The sequence below is a fragment of the Lemur catta genome, chromosome 9, assembly GCF_020740605.2.
Source record: "Lemur catta isolate mLemCat1 chromosome 9, mLemCat1.pri, whole genome shotgun sequence".
NCBI classification, from domain to species: domain Eukaryota; kingdom Metazoa; phylum Chordata; class Mammalia; order Primates; family Lemuridae; genus Lemur; species Lemur catta.
The window spans coordinates 27,612,574-27,633,721 of NC_059136.1; the positions used below are offsets into that span (position 1 = coordinate 27,612,574).

The following is a 21,148-nucleotide window of genomic DNA, read 5'->3' on the forward strand; positions in this document are numbered from 1 at the left end:
TTTGACCTGTCCCTTCAATTCCTGTATGTGAGGAACACAAATGGACAGACAGGCAGATAGACAGATAAACAGTACCTAGATGGATACATAGATAAATGAATGGATGGATACATGCACAAATAGATGAATAGACAGTGTTAAGTTGTCTGTTGCTTACGTTTTTATTAAGAGATATCTGAGCATTAATTACAGTGTAAGATGAATTTCAGAGACTCTGGAGCCAAAATGCCTGGATTGGAACTCCAGCTGTGTGATTTTGAGCAGATAACTTAACCTCTCTGCGCCTCAGTGTTTCTTCTGAGGGATAACGAGGGCACATCCCCCATTGCGTTGCAGTCGGGCTTCATTGGCACCATAGTGTAAAGCACTCAAGTTGTGCCTGTCACACCGAAAACCTGCAGCAGCTGCTGGCTGCCCCATTTTTCTGCTGGCTGTCACAGTTGCTATGGGGCAGAAGCCAGGCCAGGCCTGTGCACCCTCCACCCTCAGTTGCAAAGACCTATGAGGGAGAATTGTCCCAGATTTACAACTGTGTAAGAGATGCAGAGAAAGGAAGTGACACCCTAACATCACACACGCTAGAGTTAGAAGAGCTGGGATAGAAGGATAAAAACCAAAGAAACCTGGAAATCAAAGCTTTGTGCCCCACTCTTCTTTCTGTCATTTTTTCTCTAAATCTAAGGATGTTCCTTTCCTTCTACTGTCCCCCTAGTGGGCCCAGGTCATCCTTAAGGTTTATAACCTGTAAAAATGAGGTGGATAAAACATTTGGGGGTGGGCATGTCCTGCAGGCCCAGCAAGCTTCCCCCACTGGCCGTCAGCCAAACTTGCCCTTCCCCCGATCTCCTCTGCTCCCCCCACCCCACCCCTGCCCGCCCCTGACCCCTTTATATGACTTGAGCCCCCAAGGCTCTCATTGGCTTTTATTCCTGGCTTCCTTCTGTGCAGGGCAATGCCAAACTGCAGACAGTGAAGAACTGTAAACAGCAAGAGTGTCCCCTAACTTGTGTGCATGTGAGGGGAGGGGAGGGAATAAGGCTGTGTATGTCACAGGTGCAGCTGCTGTCCGGAAAGCAGCGTCCCGCTCTCTCTCGGGTGTGGCACTCAGCTGGAATGCAGTCTGGCTTTGCTATTTAATAACTTGCCAAACATGTAACTTCTTTGACCCTCAGTGTCGCCACATAAAAGTGCAAGAATTAACAGCTGCCTTGAAGTGTTTCTGTGAGTAGCTAGAAAGTCATATAGAAGCAAGATGGGCATCCGATCTCTCATCCAGACCAGAGTGCTTCTGACACTGACAAGGGGAGATGAAACATATGTAACCAGCGCCAGCCTAGGAAAACTGGAACATAATAGTCCTGAGTACATGGTGGAGAGTTGTGTGGACTAAAATGGACCAAAATTTCAGGGGAAAGGGCTGGCAAGGTGGATGGAGACAGGCTTGTAGAAATAGGACAACATGAAGCACTGGCAGCCAAGAGCAGGAAAATCCTTACAGTGTTGTCCTCAAACTCTTCTGTTCTTGCTTACTCTCAGGGCAAAGCAGGAGAGCCGGGTCTACCAGGACCAGAGGGTGCCCGAGGCCCACCTGTAAGTGCTGAGCGTGTGTTGTCAACCATAGCGTGAAGCCGCCGGCCACACAGCTCATGGCCGTGCCACCGTGGGCAGAGCCAGCCGAGACTGCCTGACCCCGTGTCCCAGAAGTCCCTCTCCCCGAGACGGTGGTGTTTCTATATAATCAATTCATCTTTTTTGTACACCATAGCTGTAAAATGCATTTTCAAAATTTCAGACCTCATTACCTTGTTGTTCTAAACTTTCTTTGTCCTTATTCCATTTGTTATAATTTCAGTGGGTTTTCTCCGGAGAATAGAACCTAAAAATGAGTCTTAATTTTAGTTCCAAAAATTTTCCATAGCTGAAGTTATTTTTTCCAATTATAAAAATAACCTATTCTCACTACGTAACAATAGTAATGATGATGGTAATAGTAAGAAAAAGAATAAGAAAAAAATTGTATAAAGAAGAAAATACAGTTACTTCTAATTCTACAACACAGAGGTAAATTTCTTTGACATTCTAGTGGATTTTTCTAGTCCTTTTTTATGTGTATGAATTCCAACGTCTATATATTTCAATCTGTATCTAGCTGTCGTACATATAGATATACGCAGACACTATATTTTCCATAAAAATGAAATCAATGTATTTTAGAGCTATTGCATTATTTATTTATTTATTGTTTTGCTTAATGTTTTATCTCTTCATAATTTTAAAATTATTTACACAATTCCTTAAATTGTTTTTGGAAAAAATATGATTTGTAATGAAAATCCTAAAATTACCTTGCAAGAAGTAGCAGATCAAAATGCTAGTTCTGTTTCTTTAACGTTATTTTTCTTTAAAAAAAAAATCAATAAATAATTTGGCTAGAATTCAATAAGGAGGAAATAAAACACAAAAATCAGTTTTCTTTGTTCCTAAATTCCCTTGTTTTTCAAGTGATTGCCCCAGAAGAAAGCTGAGAATGAGGAATGCTACCTCTTACGGGGATTATAATCGTGGCCCTTTGTGAGAGGCAGGCCTGGGCATGGCCGCAGGAGCAAGGAAGGGGCCCTGGGCCCCGCTCTGGGTGGAGGCAGCGTTGTCTACAAGGGACCGTTCTGACTCAGCAGCCAGGCAGGCGGGGGCAGTCCAAGGAGATCAGGAGGAATCGGGTGCTCAGGAGACACCTGGAGCAATGCCCAACACCCTGAGGCACTTACGGGACAAGCCCTGGCAGCCTCGCCCACAGCGCAGAGGGAGCCAGAGGAAGGGCCCTCGGTGCCCAGTCACCAAGCAGCTGGCACTGTGCCTGGCACAGGCTAGGGCTCAGTGCTCTGTAACTAGTAGCAAACGTGGGGGATGGGGAGAGCCAGCGTGAGCCGGGGAGGATGCAGCCGGGTGGAGGTGCCTCCGTGTCTTTCCTGCCTCATCGACATGCTCTTTGGTGGAATAACCTCATTCTCTTTCCCCAGGGCTTCAAGGGACACACAGGTGATGCTGGCACACCTGGTCCCCGGGTAAGTGAGCACCTCACTGTGGAGGTCGTCCCAGGTGAAACAGAGTGAACACTTTCTAGGCAGAGGTGTGCTGGAAGAGGTGCAGGCCAGTGTAGCACCGTCCCTGAGAGAGGACAGTGGGCACAGCGGCACAGCGGCAGTGTCACACCCTCTCTTGGTCTCTTTCCTCTGGGTGGCTCTTCGGGGGCCCAGACATTGCTGTGCAGCCAGCCGGTGTGGCCAGAGCAGTCTGGACTCAGGCGTGGTCTCCATCATCTGTGCCGTCACATCGACCTCGAGCCCTGTGAGGCAGGTGCTGTTAGGAGGCTGATTTTGCAGAGGAGGAAACTGAGACCCAGAGGACAGGGGTGATGCTCCCAAGGTCCCAGAGTTTATGTATAGAAAGCATTAGCTTTATCCCAGATGGAAAGACCTCAGAGCCTTTTTTTTTTATCCTTTAACTCCTATCTCTTCTGAATGCCCAAAGTGGAAGTGACCCAGGGGTCAGCGGGTTAGACCCCTTGCATGTTCTAGATAACGAGGAGACAGCCAGGTGTGGAAAGGGTCAGCAGTAAGGAGGCAGAATTCCAAGCGGGTGTGCCAGACCCTTCTTTCCCATCTGCGCTGCTCAGAGAGGCACAGCGTGGCCCCAGGCACTCGCAGCTGGCCTCAGGTACCCCGCAGCCCCCAGCTCGGGCCCAGAGCTCTGTGTGGAGAGGCTGATTGTCCTCTGGGTCTCTCTAGCTCTCCCAGGTCCTCAGATGCTGCGTGGCCGAGGCAGCCAGTAGCCGGAGCATCTCCTTCCCTAACCTCAGACCTTTTTGTTCCTAGGGAGAGCCTGGTGCCATGGGGCCCCCTGGCCGGGAAGGGTCACCAGGAAAAGATGTAAGTGTGGGTCCTGTGGGGCCTGGCTGGCCCAAGGGGGTGGAGGTATCAGGGAAGTGACACCCAGAAACTGTGCCACAGTGGCTGGTGGCAGCCCTGCCTAGAGGCACACAGTCTGCACGACACTGTGGCTTCCAGCCTAGCAGGTTGGCGCCTGTGCCTTGCAATTGAGACAGAGGCTTTCCTGGATCAATCGTGATTGGTTTGCCTGCTGGTACCAATGACAGGCCTGTTGGGTCTGACCTTAAGTGGGCTGGAGAGGCATTTCAGAGTTTCTCCTGGGTCACTTCTCTTTCCCTGTGAACTCTTTAGTGCTCAGAGCAACCGTGTGTCCACTTTACACTGCTCAGTGGCACTCACTTTTATTTGGTTTTAGGATCTGCACAGAACAAGGACAGTTTCCATCCCAGTTTACAAGTGGAATATCTGAGATCCGGAGAGGTTAAGGGACTCACTGGAGGTTGCACAGAGAGTCAGAGGCAGGCAGAGTCAGCCTGGAGTGCTGGGTTTGCCAGCTCTAAATTCCCCCTGGGGACCAGCCACTGCATGTTTATCCCGTAGGGCAGCCCAACATGTGGGGCACTGCCTGGGCCCTTGGGAACAAGTGCTTGTCAGAAACGTGGGCACAAGGTCCTGAGGTCCAAAGTGTCCTCATGCTCGCCCTGTGACTCCCTGAAGACCTGCCTGTAAACGCTGATGGACTGGACACTTACTCAGTAGCTCTTGGTGCACAAGAGCAAGTTGGCTCTTTGATCTGGAGTGATGGAGCTGGAAGGATTCTAAGGAGAAATCTGATCTAGCTCACGTGTGTTTTCTTAGCAGTAGAATCCGTTTTGCAGCACCATTCTAGCGTGTGGAGCCCCAGGCATACAGCTAAAGGCAGAGCCCACTCCAGCCCTGCCCCAAAGGGTCCTCTCAGACACTGAAGAGCAGTTTGAAAATCCTAGTTTAGTGCACCCTGTAACTTCAATTTACAGAAAAGGCTATGCAAGGCACCACCCGGGCAGGAATGTGGCTGAGCGCCGGAGCCCAGCATGCCAGAGGATGCCAATGCTTGCTCCCTCCATCTCAGCTGTCTGACTCTTTCATTTTACAAATCCATTTTCTAGAGTGTTTTACAGCCTGATTTATGGAGGAGCTTGTCCAAGTTTCTGCTTTTTCATCCATCGCACAGGGAGGAATATGCACAGGTCATGAGGCTGTTTGGAAGACCGTGTAAGGTGGTGTGGTGAATCGCCACTGCCTTGCAAACTGTAATGTGCTGTGCACCTGGCTGGTGTTTCTCTTACTGTGGTGACTCCAGCATTAATGGTTCAGGCTATCAGGAAACAAGCTTCAAGAGAGGTTCTCCAACTATTTCTGTTAGTTCAAGACGGAGCCACCTGAAATCCCTGTGGGACCACGTGGAGTGTGTTGAAGCAAGTTAATAAATAAATGTATGCACGGATGGGGCTTTCGTGCCTTTACTCATCCACCAGAAGTGAATTTTTGTCATATTTGGGATAACTGGTGATTAATGATGACACATTTTGCATATAGGTTGTTGGTTCTCTTAGATAACTTGGTGAAGTTTGGTCCGTATTTCTTCATGTAGCAACTCTGTCATAACACGACCTCTCTCTGTTTGTTCCAGGGTGATACTGGACCCACAGGGCCACAGGGTCCCCAAGGACTAAGGGGCCCACCGGTGAGTTTTGCTTTGAGACGAAGGGGCTCCATGTTTTTGCAGGGCCTGTTATTGCAGTAATATTTGGTTGGTTCACTCTGGTGCAGCTATAGGTGCTGTGAAAAAATGGTGATATGTTTTAGCAATTGGTATATAGCCACTGCCCTAAGCCCCCTCCCCCACATACCCCAGCTTCTTTTCTGGGCCTACCCACCCACAATACAGAAATTAAAAAGGTGCCACCTGCCATGGCAGGGCCCCGATAGAGGACCTCACCCTGGGGCCCGGCTTCCGGTTTTGGGCCATCCTAAGGGTTGATGCTTGCTCCGTGTATTAGTTTCCCTTGTGGCTGTAACAAAGTACCACCAATAGAATGACTTAAACAACAGAAATGTGTTGTCCTGTGGTTTTGGAGGCCAGAAGATCAGGGTGAGATCAGTGTCAGCAGAGCCGCTTCCTCCTGAGGCTGTGACAGAGCCTGCTCCATGCCACTCCCCGGCTCCAGGGCATTGCTGGCAAGACTTGGCATTCCTTGGCTTGTGGAATCTTGGCCTTCATCTTTGCGTGGTGTTCTCCCTGCCTGCACGTTGTCTCCGAGTTCGCTGTTTTGCAAGGATACCAGTCCTTACTGGATGAGGGGCCCACTCTGTTCCAGTATGACCCGACTTTAACTAATTGCACTTGCAGTGACCCAATTTCCAAGTGAAGTCACGTTCAGAACTACTGGGTTTTAGGACTTCAGCAAACTGGGGCTGCACCATTCAACCCATAATGGTTCAATCCATATGGTTGATAAATATTTTGAATATTGTACCTGCCTGTTTTTGCACTGAGGCAAATCCTTCTCTCCGCTAAGAGCAGCCTGAGAGAGTATGGGAGAAGAGGTAGAAAACACATTTAGGTGCCTAGTGCTGTGTGAAGAGAGAGCCTACAGTATCCCATTTCATCCCAGGGCCCACCTCAGAGAGGCCACTGTAATGCATGTGTCTACACTTATCATCATTCATGGGACCCGGGCTAAGGAGAAAATGCCCCCTTCAGCCCCACCCCAACCCCATACTCAAGAGGAAGCCACCGTTAAAAGCATTTTAAGTATCTTTTAAAATATTTTCAATACATCTACAAGCATACAGAACACATATTTTTTACACAGCGTTTTACCTTCTGTAACTTGCTTATTTTGTATAACTTGTATGGGTGTGTTTTGAATGAGTAATGGAATAAACAAATGCGTCAATAAAGCTACCAGGTAGCTCTGTTGGCCTCCTAAGTGTAGGTTACACAGCTCCACGCCACACAGCTTTAGATGGGTTTAAAACCGAGACTTCCTGACGCCAGATCCTGTGCTCCCCCCCTGCCATGGGTGTGCCATGTGCTTTGTCTTCCAGATCCTAGAGGGGGAGTATGTGGCAGGTGCTGGGCATTTGGGTGTCACAGCTTCTCTGAGCTCACCAGGTAGAGCTGTGTTCTCCCCTGATGGGGCCACAGTGACTCAAATGACCCTGGGACATGGATCCTCAAAGGGATGATATCACCCCCATGGGTCAAATACTGGTTCTTGGGGTGTCAAAAGCTTTTATTCTTTATGTCCCACACACAGGTGTGCATACAGTACCTAAACAGATGCATAGCTTAGCTGTGGTATTAAAATTTCATATGGAGAGATTGGGGGAAAAAGGTCTAAAAAGGCAACTGGGGTCCCTCTTGCTCCCTCACTGAGCTTCTGCATCCAGCTCTGCAGCGAAGCCATCTGGGCTTGGTTTCTGCCTCTCCCTTGTTCATCATGTGGACTAGGTTTGTTTCTCCACTGCTCCCGGGCCTCAGTTTTCTCATCTGTCAAGTGGAGGCAGGGAGCTATAAGAATGCAGCAAGTTAATCCGCCTGAGGGACGGAACAGTGTCTGGTTCTGGAATGTGCCCCATGCCACCTCTGTCCCTGGAGAAAGGAGGGGGCTGTATCTCTGCCTCTCTCCAAGGGCCTCTGGGCACAGAGCACTGTTCACATCCTCCAGGCGAGCAAACACATTCAAAGGCAGAAGAGGGAAAGGGAAGTGACATTTGGGGAACAGTGAGTGCTCCGGGACAGGTGTGTGAAGTGGGGTTGGGCAGCTGGCCCAGGTGAGCCATGGAGGGCTTCACAGGCCACGTGGAGGGAGGGCTGAAGGCCCAAGGTCCCCGAAGGCAGGCTTGTGGCTCTAGTTTGCATCCATCAATGCTGAGGTGCGTTGTAAGAAATTTGTCACCAACAATAAGTGTTAAAGTTTGCCAAATATTTTTTAACGCATTAGAGCAGTTTTCAGTTATTTCTCTGACAACCTCACTGTCAGCTGGAACTTATGTGCTTTCCTGAGTGAGGAGAAGGTTCCTAGCCAGCCCAGCGAGTTCACACAACCTTGAACTGGACGCTGAATATGTACGGGGTGCCTCCATTCTTAGCTGTGGTGACTGTGAAAAAACGAGTGAACGGCCTGAAATCTTTCATTCTGCTTTCCTTAAAATCAGCAGTCACACAGCGCTAAGACTAGCCCGTACAGTGACCACCCCACAGCCACCAGCCTCCAACAAACCTTGGCAGAGGTCACTGATGGGGACTGCTTGGAGCATTTACATGATTCATTCGTTGAATTCTCCCCAAACCCTGTGAGGCAGGTGCTACCACTCTCCCCATTTACAGATGAGAATGGAGGCATAGAGAAGTCTAGTAACTTGCCAAAGATCTCACAGCAGAGCCAGGATTTGGACTCCAGCAGTCTCCTGGCCTGTGCCGGTGCCCTGGGCCTCTCTCTGTGCCTTGGCCCTTACCTTCCCACAAAGGGAGCATTAGAGGAAGAAAGAAGAGAGCTATCATTTCCATAGGGATGAGCCAAAGCACATATTTTTAGAGGGACCCAGATGGGTTGGTGGGTGGAGGAAGGCGCAGGGAGAGCGTCCTGCGGCAACGCAGAAGGGCTGGGCGGGGTAAGCAGTCCACAAATACAGGCTCACTGCTCCCATCTCAGCCCTTACTAGCCCAGCGATCCTAGGCAGGTCCCGCGCTTTCTCTGTGCCTTGGTTTCCTCATCCGTGATACAGGGATAAAGACATCTACGTTGTATGATTCCAGGGAGGCTCTGGTGCGATGAGGCCTGCGAATTATCCACGATCACATGTGGGTATTTACGATCACCGACCACAGGTGTGTCCTTAAGGAGGGCCAGAGGACTAGGGATGGGGTCCATGCTGCCCAAGTTCAGACCTCAGCTCCCCTCACTTCCCTTGCAGGCAGGTTGCTTAGCATTTCAGTGCCTCAGTTTCCCCATCTGTAAAATGGTGAAGATGTTTGTGTCTGATGTGAGCGGTGAGTTAATGCATGTGAAGCCCTTTGAAGAGCATCTCGTATGTAAGCAGCATCTGGTCAGCATCATCACCGCCTTTTTACTGGAACGTGTTTCCGTGGAGCCAGCACATTTGTGAATACGTGATATATTATGCTTCACAGATTATAAGGCATCGGCACCTTCTTGTTGAAGGATCAGTGGAGCGTGGTTCTCTGTGATGTTCTTAGTGCATTATTTATAACAGCAAAGAGCCTCCTGTGTCTCTGGAGCCAGTCTAGATGCTGGGGTAGAAAGAGCAACAAGGCACAGACTCTGCCTTTGGGTAACTCACAGCAGAACAGGGAGCCAGGTGAAGACACGGCGTCCAGCAGGAATGCACCTGGGCAGGCACACCTGGTGGGCAGAGGGAGTGGGCAGCGCAGCCTGGGGGAGTTAGCCTGTGGCTTTTAGGCTGAACAGGAATTTGTCTGATGCTGAAAGGGATAGCTAGGAGCATCTTGAGCTTTCTGATTTTCACTCTACTGGTATCTTATTGGTTAAATGTATTTGCAAAAGCTGTGAATGTGCACAAAATATCCATCAAGTTAGAGAATGTTGGAATTACAAGAGTCGGTCCTAGAATCTGGAGTGAGTGGACCTTCTGCACAAGCCATTTTTCTTCTCTGTGCCTCAGTATCCACATCTCATAAATGAGGCATAATGATGCCCCAGTCGGTGAGTAAAATGCTGTGAGCACCTGGGCATGCTTCCTAAGCTGAGAACCGCACTGCGGCAATGTGGGCAGTTATTTGTAAGCTGGGTTGTGTTAGATGCCTTCTCTGTTCATAATACAGCACCTGGGTTGAAGGATGAATGGGTGAGTGGATGCATGTGTCACGATTATTTACTGTGCCCATGCTGTGGGCACCAATCCCTGGGCTAGGATTTTTCATGCCCAGGGACTCATTTAATTCCACAACCATATTATGAGCTAAATATTATGAGCTCCTTTTACAAGCTGCAAAACACCCGCTGAGGAATGGGGCAGTGTACTGCGAGCCACCCTGGCTGGAGCAACAATGCCGTGTGAAATCAAGCCCTCCGCATCCATCAGTCTCTCTGTCCCACTGTCCTGCTCGGTCACATCCTGGCAGAATGTTGATTCCTGTTTTTCCTACTAGGGTAAGAACGGCTCGCCGGGATCTCCAGGAGACCCTGGCCCCCCAGGGAACCCCGTGAGTACCTTCCAGCTACTGTGTGATGGCATCGGGGCAGGCTCTGCGGGAGCTTGTGGCTCATGTCACACGTTGTCCAGTCTCTGTCCGGGAAGCATTGGTGGAAAATATGGGTTTGAATGGTAGAAATGGGCTGAAGGCAAAAAGATTAGAGGGAAACCTCTTTCAAAGTTTAAAATACATGTAATCATGTACTTGGCTTTCTGTTGACTACAACCATAGGCATCTAAAACTATTAAACACTAAAAAACAAACTGTGTAGAAGGTCGTAGGGAGGTGTTTGGTGTTTTAGGAGGATGAGAGGACAGGGTCAGGCTGAGGGATGGAGGGATGATCACCATCTCAGGTGACAGGGTAAGCGTGCACCGTGGGGTGCACAGGCTGCAGGGAGAGCGGGAAGGATCAGCGAGAGGTAATGGAGACAATGCCCACAATGAGCCCGCAGGGTCCTGGTCACAATATAGCACATGCAAGATTTGGGGTTCAGGCCTAGCAGATGGGGAGACATGCTGGGGAAGATGGTTCTTTGCTGGGTCCTAGGTTTGAATAAGATAAAATCTGGACCCAAATCTCCTCCCAGCACAGCCTGCTTGTATTTTTATTTGCTAAAACTGGCAACCCTATTTAGAAGGCCACCTGCAAGGTGTGGTGAGTCAAGCCACAGTTTCGCTGGGCAGAGGGCCGACCAGTCCTGGTCAGCTGTTCCTGGCACCGTGGGGACCAGCGTGACCAGCTTATCCAGGATTGCCGGGAGCCTTCCCAGGTGGAAAATCCTGTATCCCGGGAGCCCACCAGGCCCGGGCACACTGGGCATTTTGTCACCCTAGTGGAGACCATCCTCCTGTCGAACCATGGATAGCTGTGCAAAAGGAACCTCTCGAGCAAACCTAATGACCTCCCTTGGGGATGAGCTTGTCGCTGCTGGTGGACAGAGCAGACGGGGTGGGATTGGGCCGTGAGGTTTTCCCCTATCCCCACTGCCCCAGTGCAGAGTTGGCCCCAGATGAGCTGACCCACATGCAAAGGCTTCTCAGAAAGGCTGAAGCTGAAAGAATCCTACAGACCTTTCCCAAGGAGTGATTCTACCAAACCACGAGCCATGGGAGCCTCGTGGAAAGAAGTGTGGCATCTCACTAGAGGACTCCTTGCAGGGGCCACACACACATCTGGCTGTTTTGTTAAATATCTGTCCCATTTTGATTTTGTTGCTTTGAATGAATGGCAAGACCACTGACTGTTTACAGGGACACTTCTCATCTTCCTCCGCTGCCCTGTGACAACCTTATCAGGAGTCACAGGACCCCATGTCTCTTCCTAACCCATTCCCTCCATTGCAGGAAAGAATTCTTTTCTTCTCCTCCTCCTCCCCCTCCTCCTTCAGAAGGGGTCTGGCTGGGGTGCTCAGGCTGGTCTCAAACTCCTGGTCTCAAGTGATCCTTCTGCCTCAGACTCCCACCTCTCTTCTTCTATCTTGTAGATGTCTCAGGCCTTCAGGGTACAGAGTGATCAAAAAGCTTCTAAATCTGCCTGAGCCAACACGTGACCTTAAAGAATTAATTCCCTCCTTTCCCTCTGCAGGGCCAGAAAGGAAGCAAAGGAGAAAATGGCAGCCCAGGACTTCCTGGCTTCCTGGGTCCCCGTGGGCCTCCGGTAAGCAGAGAACCCCGATGGGGACCAAGACACCTGCCTCTGGGTGTGACGTTCACATTCAGTACCTCCCCTGCCACCTCCTGTGTCCTCAGGTGCATTTGCTCAGGCTGTGATGACCTGGTTTGGGGTCAGAGTTGCACTGTGATTTAGGAGACAGTGTAGTGGTCAGAGGTCACATCTGCGAGGGACTCTCAGTGCATCACCCCCCAGCTGTGAGCTCCTAGGAGAGTCTCCTAACCTCTGTGTGCTGCAGCTGCCTCCTTATTCTAATGGGGATAACAGCATCTGCTTCTGAGAATTAATCAAGGTAATCCCTGTGAAGGGGTTAACAGTGGTTCCCAGCCCACTGCAGATGCTCAATAAATACAAACAATTGCAGTGGTGTCTGCAGTGGGATAGTGGTGGCGATCGTGATCCTAGAACTTAGAAACCATTTTAAAGATGAGCAAGTTTGGGCTGTAGGGTCAGGGCACTTAGGTGGTTTATTCAAGGGCAGACGGTCAGGTTGTGCTTTGCTGGCCCTAGTCTGGTCTCCTGACTTGGCAGCTGGATGCAGAGAGAAGCTGTAAGGTGTAAGGTGATCTCTTCTGGGTTTCTGGGCAGGGGCTGGGGAAGGATTCAAACATTTCAAACTGGGCCCCCTGGTGCAATCTGTATGCTCCAGCCCACACCGTGGATTGCTGACTGATGAACAAAGGCTGTGGTGTGTCACATGCAGGAGGAGAGAGCTTACCCATGTTCCTGTCCAACCCTGCAGCCGAATTCTCACCCCTCTGGTGCCCCTGCCAGCCAAGCCCCTCTTTGACCCTTTCCTACCGTGCCGCCTAAGCCCTACGTGGTTCTGTCCACCGATCTTCACTCGGGCCTGTTTACTCAGTAGCTCCACTGTTAAAGGCCAAAGCCTCCTTCTCCATCCCCCTGTTAAATATCTGCTGCCACTGAGCACCCAGGTACCCAGGTACCCAGCCCTCTGGACACCTTGCAGCACTTACTCCTTAGTCACGGTGAGAGTGGGTCATCTGTCCAGCCTTCCTCTGTGCCTGCCGCTGCTCTGAGTGTGTTACAAGTGCTAACACATGTAAACCTCATGGCGACCCTCTGGGGCGGGTGCAGCTACTGTTCTCCTTTCACACATGAATGAACTGAGGCACGGAGAGCTTGAGGAAGTTGTACAGAGGTTGTCCAAGGTCTCAGAGCCCAGGAGTGGGGGAGCCCCGTGTCTCACTGGTGTCTCGTTTCACACACTCTGAGCCTGCTTCTCAGAGAAGCCTCCTGGCCACGCCTGGACATTTGGAGAGTTGACACCCCAGAGGCCGCCTGGTGCACTCACGCCCGTCCCACGGACCAGGGGCTCCCCTTCCCACCCTGCTTCCCCCCACAGGCTGCCCAGAGGACCTTGTCTGGGATGTCCTTGGTCAGGGGGACCATCCATCGCTGTCTTTGCCGGGACATGACTTGAGTGAGAATGTCTGTTTTGAAGACAGTAGTGTCACTTGCATTGGGCTGATGCTGCAGGGTCAACTGACGCTCTCTTCTGCTTCCCAGGGAGAACCAGGAGAGAAGGGCGTCCCTGGAAAGGAGGCAAGTACTACACCCTGTTCTCCCCTTGGCGACCCTGTCCTGCAGGCAGGTGGCCTGTGCAGTCTCTGGCCCTGAGCTCGGAGGCCCTACCTGTGCTTCAATGCTGTGCCCTCACTGTTCTGAAACCCTTCACACTTTGTGAACAAGTGGCCCAGGTTTGAATTTTGCTCAGAGCTGCGCAAATTATGTAGCCAACCTTGCTTGGTATGTCTGTTTCACTTTAACCCTCAGCATCTGAGCCATCATCAAGTGCTGTTAGTTCTGACTTCAGAATACCTCTAAGTTCTGCCCAGTTCTCTCTGGCTCTACCCCTGGGACCCTAATCCAATCTGTCATCCCTTTACACGGGACCGTGGCAGTGACCTTTTAACAGGTCCTCACCATCTAGCCTCGCCCCTCCACGGTCCTCTCCCAGCAGCCAGGGGCTGAGGGACATGAGCTGGCTGTGACCCTCTGTGTGCAGACGGCAGCTCTGCCCTCCCCTCGCACTCTCAGGGGATCGGGCTGCTCCGGCCACACACCCAATGCCGTCTTTTCAGAACGCCCATGCCACCCCTCCCCTCTACCCTCCCATGCCTATTGCTACTCATCCTGAATTCTCTGCTGCAATGTTGCCTTTGCCAACTTTCCTTGACCACCCCAAACAAAGCTGATCCCCTGCTATGCTCTCTCTTGGCACCTGTTTATTCTGCCATAGCCCAGAAGATTGGCGTAGAATAGGTACCAAAATATTTGATGAGAGATGAACAGGAGGACGGTTGGGTGCAGGGAAAGCAGTCCTGTGGGGATCAGCATATCCTTTTCACAGCTGAGCTGTCCGTCTAGAATGAGGAAGATCCATTTTTACTCTGTGCCTTTGGGTCACTTTCTTAACTGAGGGGAGGGGAGTGACCTCCTCGAAGCTGGGTCTGGTGGCTCCACAGCTGGGAAGTGATTGCTCCTCTGCCACGCACTGGGCATGCCACTCACCGTGGACCAGTCACTGCTTCCTTTGCTTCCCGGATGTGGGGAGGGGAAACACCTCCAGCTCCCACCTCTGAGGGCTGCATCGCCCCACATGCTTGCAGTTGGGCTGCTGCCTACCTTCGTTGTCTCTGGATCCCCCGCCTTTCAGAATAAAGTCCAGGCTCAGTGGCCCCAGGGTCTCCTGATCTGAGCCTGCCCTGCCTTGGGATGGAGCTCCTGCCTCCTGCCTCCTGCCTCCCGGGCACATGTGTCCCCACCTTCCCCTCTCCCAGCTTGGTCTCCTCTCTTCCACCCACCTGCATCTTCCCCACCTCCTCTTCCTGTTAAATTGTATCCAACCTTCAAGGCTTTGTGCTTCTTGTCATGCAGAATCATGCTCTTTCATCTAGGGCTACTGAAGCATCATTTAGTTCTTATATTACAAAAATCAAATAGATCTGTCTTATGTTAGAATCCGTCATGGCCACATACACCTGTTAGCCAGGCCGGGAACTTCGTGTCTTGTCCCTCCCTCTGCACAGGTCGCAGGGCTGGGCCTTGTACCAGGATGAATGGGGGGCAGTGAAGGAGTCTGGGGCTGAAGTGACAGATTGGACCAGCCTCAGAGGAGCTCACACATGCTCTCTTGACCAGCGCAGGCTCCGTCAACCAGGAGATGGGACAAGAGCCACTGGGCTGCCCTGGCTCCCCCAACATCCAGCCCTGCAGTTCCTCTTTCTTGCTTACCTACCAGTGCAGGGCAGGGCTTGGGGTGGGAGCGCAGTGGGAAGAGTGAGGTCCAGAGGTGAATGAACACCCTGCTTCCCGAATGCTCGTTGTCTACAGGGAAAGCAGGCACACCTGGGCATCCTAACTGGAGAGAGAGAGTTAGGTGTCAGCTGGCAGGAAAGCACTGGTGTGTGGGGACAGACACTAGCCAGGGGGATTAGCCAGAGCTTTGCTGAGGAGGTGGCAGAGGTGCTGTGGGCAGGGAGGGAGGGAAGAGGCATTCCAGGTCGAGAGAATGACAGAAGCTGGGGCTTGGAGGGGAGGGTCTCGGAAGTGGGGACTGTGAGGCTGTGTCCCTAGTTCCCTGATGTGACTGCCCTCCAGGAGGGGGTAGAGGCTATGGGAACACAGAAGAGACCGCTCCTCTGAGTGCTGGGCAATCAGGGAGGGCTTCCTGGAGGGCACACCTGAAGGCTGAGAGGGCATCAGTTATCTAGACAGAGAAGAGGGGAGCTGGCTACAGGCACAAGGATGGTGGCACAGTGGAAAGAGTGAAGTTCAGAGGTGAATGAGACAGCAGGGGCCATGGGATGGCGGAACTGTGTGTTCCCTGTCTTGGGGGCCTTCAGTCATTTGGTTTGACTGGGTTACAGCCAGCTGGGGCTGTACAGCCAGCTGGTGGTGAGAGATTATCATAGACACCAGTTCATGCAGGGTCTCCTGGGCACATTCCAGGGAGAGGGAATACGCTGAGAGGGCAGAGGAGGAACCTGGAGGGGCCCGGCTATGGGCTGGTGCTTTCGGTCTGGGTGGGCAGTGGCCAGAGGAAAGGAGAGGAGAGGAAGTGGACCTCAGCCCCCACAGTGTCCAGACCGATCAGAAAAGAGCCCTCGGGGAGTCTTATCTCTTGAGGATCCCTTGTCCGGGGGACGCGGGGTTGTGGAGTACTCAGAAGGACAAAGACACCTCCCTTTGGATCTCATTGCAGGGGGCCCCTGGTAAGCCTGGAGAGCCTGGATCCAAAGGAGAACAGGTAAGTGGGGGGGGGTCATGGGCACCTCAAACATGCCTAGTGGGACTTTTCCACGGGCCAGGGGCCTGCGAGGCTGGTGTTTGTCCAGGGCAAGCCTGGGTGGCCCCGCCTGGAGCCAGGAGCACTGTCTCCTGTGGGGGCTGTCACTGTGCCCCATGACAGGAGCTTCTTCCCCCCAATAGTGTTGGTAGTTGATGTTGTTATTTTCTTTCCTCTTTTCTTTTGGTTGTTATTTTAAGGAGTAAAATCATCACAATTACCAATTCAAAGGCAAACGTGGCACGTGACAGATTCCCTTGTCCATGTGCAAACGCCTGCTGTGACGTGCTCGCTCCCAAAGTGCCAGTTTGCCAGGAGCCAGATTTGTCGCTGGGGGTGACAAGGGAACAGATTTTTCCATAATGAATCTCCTTGGCACTACACTCAGAAAGCGTTTCTTTACATTTCATGTCTCCACAAAACAACGGGGAGCAAGTCTTTTTTTTTTTTGCCGTGAGTGTGGGGGGAACGTCCTCATGCTCGTGACTGCTACTCCCTCTAAACGTCTTGTTTGCCCACAACCTGCGTTTGGTCAGCTTCACGCTGTCACACTGTTGCACAACACGGACGTCCCTGCAGCCCCCACCCCACCCCCGCCTGTTTTCCGTGGTCCTGCAAAGAATTTGTCTCGGCTTTCTTGGCAAGTTGGATGGGTGGGGAGCCGGCTGGCTTCTCCTGCAGCCAGAGGAGAGAGAAAAATGGGAGCAGAGAGTCTCAGGGGTTCTACCCTTTCTGGGTCCCTTTGCCTCTCCCCTTCCTGTGACTTCCATTCCTCTGTCTTGTGGCTGTTGGTTCCTGGGTGATGGAGCTGGGGGCATGGCCGTGGCTGAGAAGGCGTGACGGTCCCCCAGAGTGTCAAGTGTCATGGGAACTGTTGCTGCAGGATGTGGGCTTGAGTTTTGGTTGAGCGCCAAGGAATTCAGACCACAAATAGGAATCTCATCTTTAATACCTAATCAATAAGTGGAGAGCTTGCGTTTCCCCTCTTAAGTGGCTTCGTGGCACGTTGCCAGGAAGCCATTAGACTACCCTTTGCTTTGTACTCCTGGGAACATTTCAAATATGGGACAAGTCTTCTCACTGCAAAGTGATTGCGAGATCTTTAATGAATAGGAAGTGCTGCGCCACGTGTGATGGGGCCTTGTCATCCAGCTTTATGAGGAACCAGGACGTGTGTAGATGCCCGGCTGAGATTATAATGCCCCGTGAAATGAATCACACTGGAAAATTGAAATGACTCCCTTGGATCTGGCTAAATTATTTTTTTTAAGTCACTGCTTTTTAGGTTATTGTTGAAATGTCAAAAGCAATACGGGCACATAGTTGAACAATGAAAATTGAAAAAAAAGGAAAAGTGAATGCAATGAAAATCCCTGGCCCTTCTATCTCACCCAGCCCAGCCCCTGCCCAAGGCCCATCACTGTCCGTTTGCTTTTCATCTTTCCAGAGGGGGATGTGCTTGCAGAGCCATGTGGGGGGTGTTACAAAAGCACATGTACCTTTCATTTAACCCTGTCCCCACCCTGAGCATAGCATACTTTATCCATTGTTTCACTCCTTGCATGTTTTGTTTAAGCACATGCTGGGCTGTTGGACATGGCTTAATGACTGCATAGTCTTCCTTTTCTGTAGCTCTGGGTCATGCCCATGGCCATGCCACATTTACAGTTACCATCTTGATGCCTGTTTCTCCCTCTGTCCACTACATCCCAGCAACAGAGTCGAGTCCCAGTACACTCTGAGGCCATTAATGTGGCCACCATACTTTCAGACCCACCAACAACTGGGACTTGTTGGTCAAACATACAGTAGCAATCAAGGGCAGAGGACTAGACTGTCCTGGGCTTGCATGGTTCCAAAAACATTGGTCCAGCACTTTGAACTGGGTGGGCTGAGGGGAGAGGAGGGCCCCAGGCAGTGGGGCCGTTGGATAATCCTCTGTTGACTCACTAGAGCTAAGAGAAGGGAGTGGGAGTCGACCTGCCAGTGAGCCCCCTCTGTTGAGAGAGTGCCACAGTCCCTCCAGCTAACCGAGAGTAAAACCAGGCCAGGAAGGGGCCAATGGCTTCACCATCACTCTCAGTGACCAGGGCTGGCCTTGTCCAGGCAGGCAGAGGAGCTTCACTCTTGGGGTGGAGCACTTTGGAAACCAAAGTCTTCATTCTATTCTCTGTGACTCCCTGTGTGACTGTGGGCAAGTGGCTTTCTCATGTCTTCATCTGCACAATCAGGACAGTGGATGTGACAGATTCTGGGACCCTTATCACCCAGAGTCATGCATGGATTGGCCAGGACTGAGGTTTCCCTTCCAGTGGCCCAGGAGGCAGACTGGGGAGTCCCTCCTGAGACTGCACCGGCCCTGTCTGCACAGGGTGCACCTTCGAGCCCTGAAACACACGCTGATGTGCTTCTTCTTCCTTAGGGAGATCCTGGCATCAAAGGTGACAAAGGACCTCCAGGTGGAAAGGGCCAGCCCGGGGACCCTGGAATCCCAGGCCACAAAGGCCACACAGGCCTGATGGGCCCCCAAGGACCACCTGGGGAGAACGGACCAGCTGGGCCCCGGGGGCCTCCAGGGCAGCCAGGATTTCCAGGACTGAGGGTAAGGGTGCTGACACGGCTTTGGACTCGGGCCCCTCTGGGCCTGGGGGAAAGCCAGGGAGGTATGTGGACCTCAGCGGGACCGGGTCATAGATTGCAGTCTTCTAGTGCCTGGCTGTGTGACCCGGGCAGGTTACTTCTCCTCTGGGAGTCACCCTTCCTCGTCTGCAAAGAGGGCTAAGAAAGTCTTTGGTTTGTTATGATGATGAAGGGAAACCACATGCATAGCTTAAGAAACGTTGACAATAGAGTCTCTCTTCTGTTCACCCTTTGTCTGGGAGGTAAAGAATCCCCAGGACTTCGTTCCTTGTGCTGCAAACCCCCTGCCTCAGGACCCTGTGACGGCACCCAGCTCTCAGCGTTCTGGGCTTTGCCGTGGGATGGTTCATCATCCATTTAGTGCCTGGCTTTGCTACTCTTCTCCCTGCCTACCTGAAATATTTGTTTTTCTCTCTGCATCTCCCTTTTCCCAAATGTAAAAAGACAGGCTTGTTTAGAGTGGTGACTTTTCCTTTCTTGTAACATATTTCATTCTAGCATCAGGGCTCATCTTGCACAGCCTTGTGGCATAGGCACACACCGGCAATATAAACATAAAAGCAGAGCTACAAGGGGCTGCCTGTCCCTGTGCCATCCTCTCCCCTGCAGCAGCCCACATGGTCCTCTGGGGACCTTCCTATTCCTCAGAGCACGGGTTTGGGTGACCTCCGTGTCCCTGCCAGCTCTGATGCTCTGCACCTGGTCACTCTTTGCTGCTGTGGTCAGCTGACTTTCAGCCCCCCTGAGGGAGGCTGAGCCACCAGAGCCTATTTCTTGGCCAAGTCCGGGGGCAGGGGGTGGTGCTGAAGGACTCAGTTGGTGCCTAAAGCCCTCCTGGAACCTTGCCAAGTTCTGCTAGCCCTGCTACTGCAGGTAGTGAAAGAATCCTGGCATCGTCATAAAACTTTCTAGGTCAGAAAAGAAAAAGGAAATAAGGAAGTGCAACCCGTCTCATGCCAGGCCTGTGCTGGGTGCTGGAGCTACAGAGATGAGCACAGCAAGACGCACTGGCCTGGAGGCGTGGTCACTGCCCTGAAAGAGTCAGACTAGAAGGGATGAGCCTGACAGGGCCTGAGGACAGCTCCCCGAGCTGCTTCGAGGAATCGCATGCCTCTGAGGGAGCGTGGAGACGGCACTTCTGCTTCTCTGGTTGACGAATTCACCAGCTTCTGTGTACCAAGCACCCGGACTTGGGCAGACACTTGTGGACCCACAGTGGACCTAAGCAGGGAAAACCAGACCCTGGGAAACTGAGTGGCCAGCCGGCCAGGTAGGGGAGATCAAACGTGATTTCATGCAGGAGGCATCCTATAAGCTGTGTCCAGAAGGTGGACAGGACTCTGGCGGAGAGAGATCAGGCGTTAGAACTCCCAGGTCCAGTGCTGGGAAGAGTATGTGGGTAAAGTTCATGGGCACAGTGGTGTGTGCAGGAGGGGAATCAGTGGCGGAGCTGGAAGGGTGTGGGTGGAAGGGCAGCAGTGGCTCAGAGAACCCAGAGTCCAGGTTGCTGCATAAAAACAGAATGATGCAGCCTGCATGACAGAGAGAGGGGGAAGGGATTAGAGAGGTGGAAAGGACTGGGCTAGGGAGGTGTGCTTCCCTGTGTATTGCTGCCCACGGACTCCTGGTTTCCTGAGGCTTCAGGGGTTTTTGGTGGCAGGAGTTACTGGGAAGATAAGTAACTCCAACTTCCCTCCCTCCCAGGGCGAGTCTCCATCCATGGAAACCCTGCGGCGGCTTATTCAAGAAGAGCTTGGGAAGCAGCTGGAAAGTGAGTAGCTGGAACTTTGTTATAGCCTTATAGAGAAGAGCCCCAAGAAGCAGTCTGCATTTGGTACTTTTGCAAGCTGGCGTGAGAAAAGCGCCCTGCTGGCAACTTGAATGTGGAATAGCAGGGTTGAGGAGTACCTGGAAGGCTCTGGTCCAGCCCTCATTTGACGCATGGACTTCCTCTACAGATGGTCCTTCAGCTTCCACTTGATTACCTCTAGTGTAGGAGGGCTCATTACTTGTAAAATCATCTCTGCTATGATCATTCATTTATTCTGTGCCTTCAATCATTTATTCAATCCATAAATAATTTTGGGAGGCCTGCTATGGACCTCATGGAGCTCAAGTTCCAGGGGAGGGAATAGACAAGTTCACAGACAAGATGATTTCGGTGAACTATGCAAGGTCCTGTGATTTTGTTTGCCACAGAAGGCATTGAAAGAGGACAGATAAACATACCTCAGGTAGCTCAGAGGGAGGGAATGGATGACGGAAGGCTTCCTGAAGGAGGGGTCCCATGAGCTGTGAGTTGAAAGATGGATTGAGTCCCCAGACCTGTGGAACAACATGTTCCAAGGCCCTGACAGGAGCAGGCACATGTAGTGCTGTTGAGGAACTGAAATCCTTTTAGTCCTGTTG

At 51.7% G+C, this 21,148-nt stretch overlaps 1 protein-coding gene across 1 annotated transcript in view; it reads left to right on the top strand.

Annotated features, from left to right (window-relative positions):
• Window positions 1–21,148, top strand: part of COL22A1 (collagen type XXII alpha 1 chain) — a 253,599-nt gene that overhangs the window by 225,352 nt on the left and 7,099 nt on the right. The window contains exons 52-61 of the mRNA XM_045561068.1: window positions 1,537–1,590; window positions 3,018–3,062; window positions 3,873–3,926; window positions 5,560–5,613; window positions 10,069–10,122; window positions 11,701–11,772; window positions 13,318–13,353; window positions 16,016–16,060; window positions 18,522–18,701; window positions 20,444–20,510. Of these exons, the coding sequence (XP_045417024.1) occupies window positions 1,537–1,590; window positions 3,018–3,062; window positions 3,873–3,926; window positions 5,560–5,613; window positions 10,069–10,122; window positions 11,701–11,772; window positions 13,318–13,353; window positions 16,016–16,060; window positions 18,522–18,701; window positions 20,444–20,510 (661 nt within the window). The remainder of the gene's footprint in view (window positions 1–1,536; window positions 1,591–3,017; window positions 3,063–3,872; window positions 3,927–5,559; window positions 5,614–10,068; window positions 10,123–11,700; window positions 11,773–13,317; window positions 13,354–16,015; window positions 16,061–18,521; window positions 18,702–20,443; window positions 20,511–21,148) is intronic.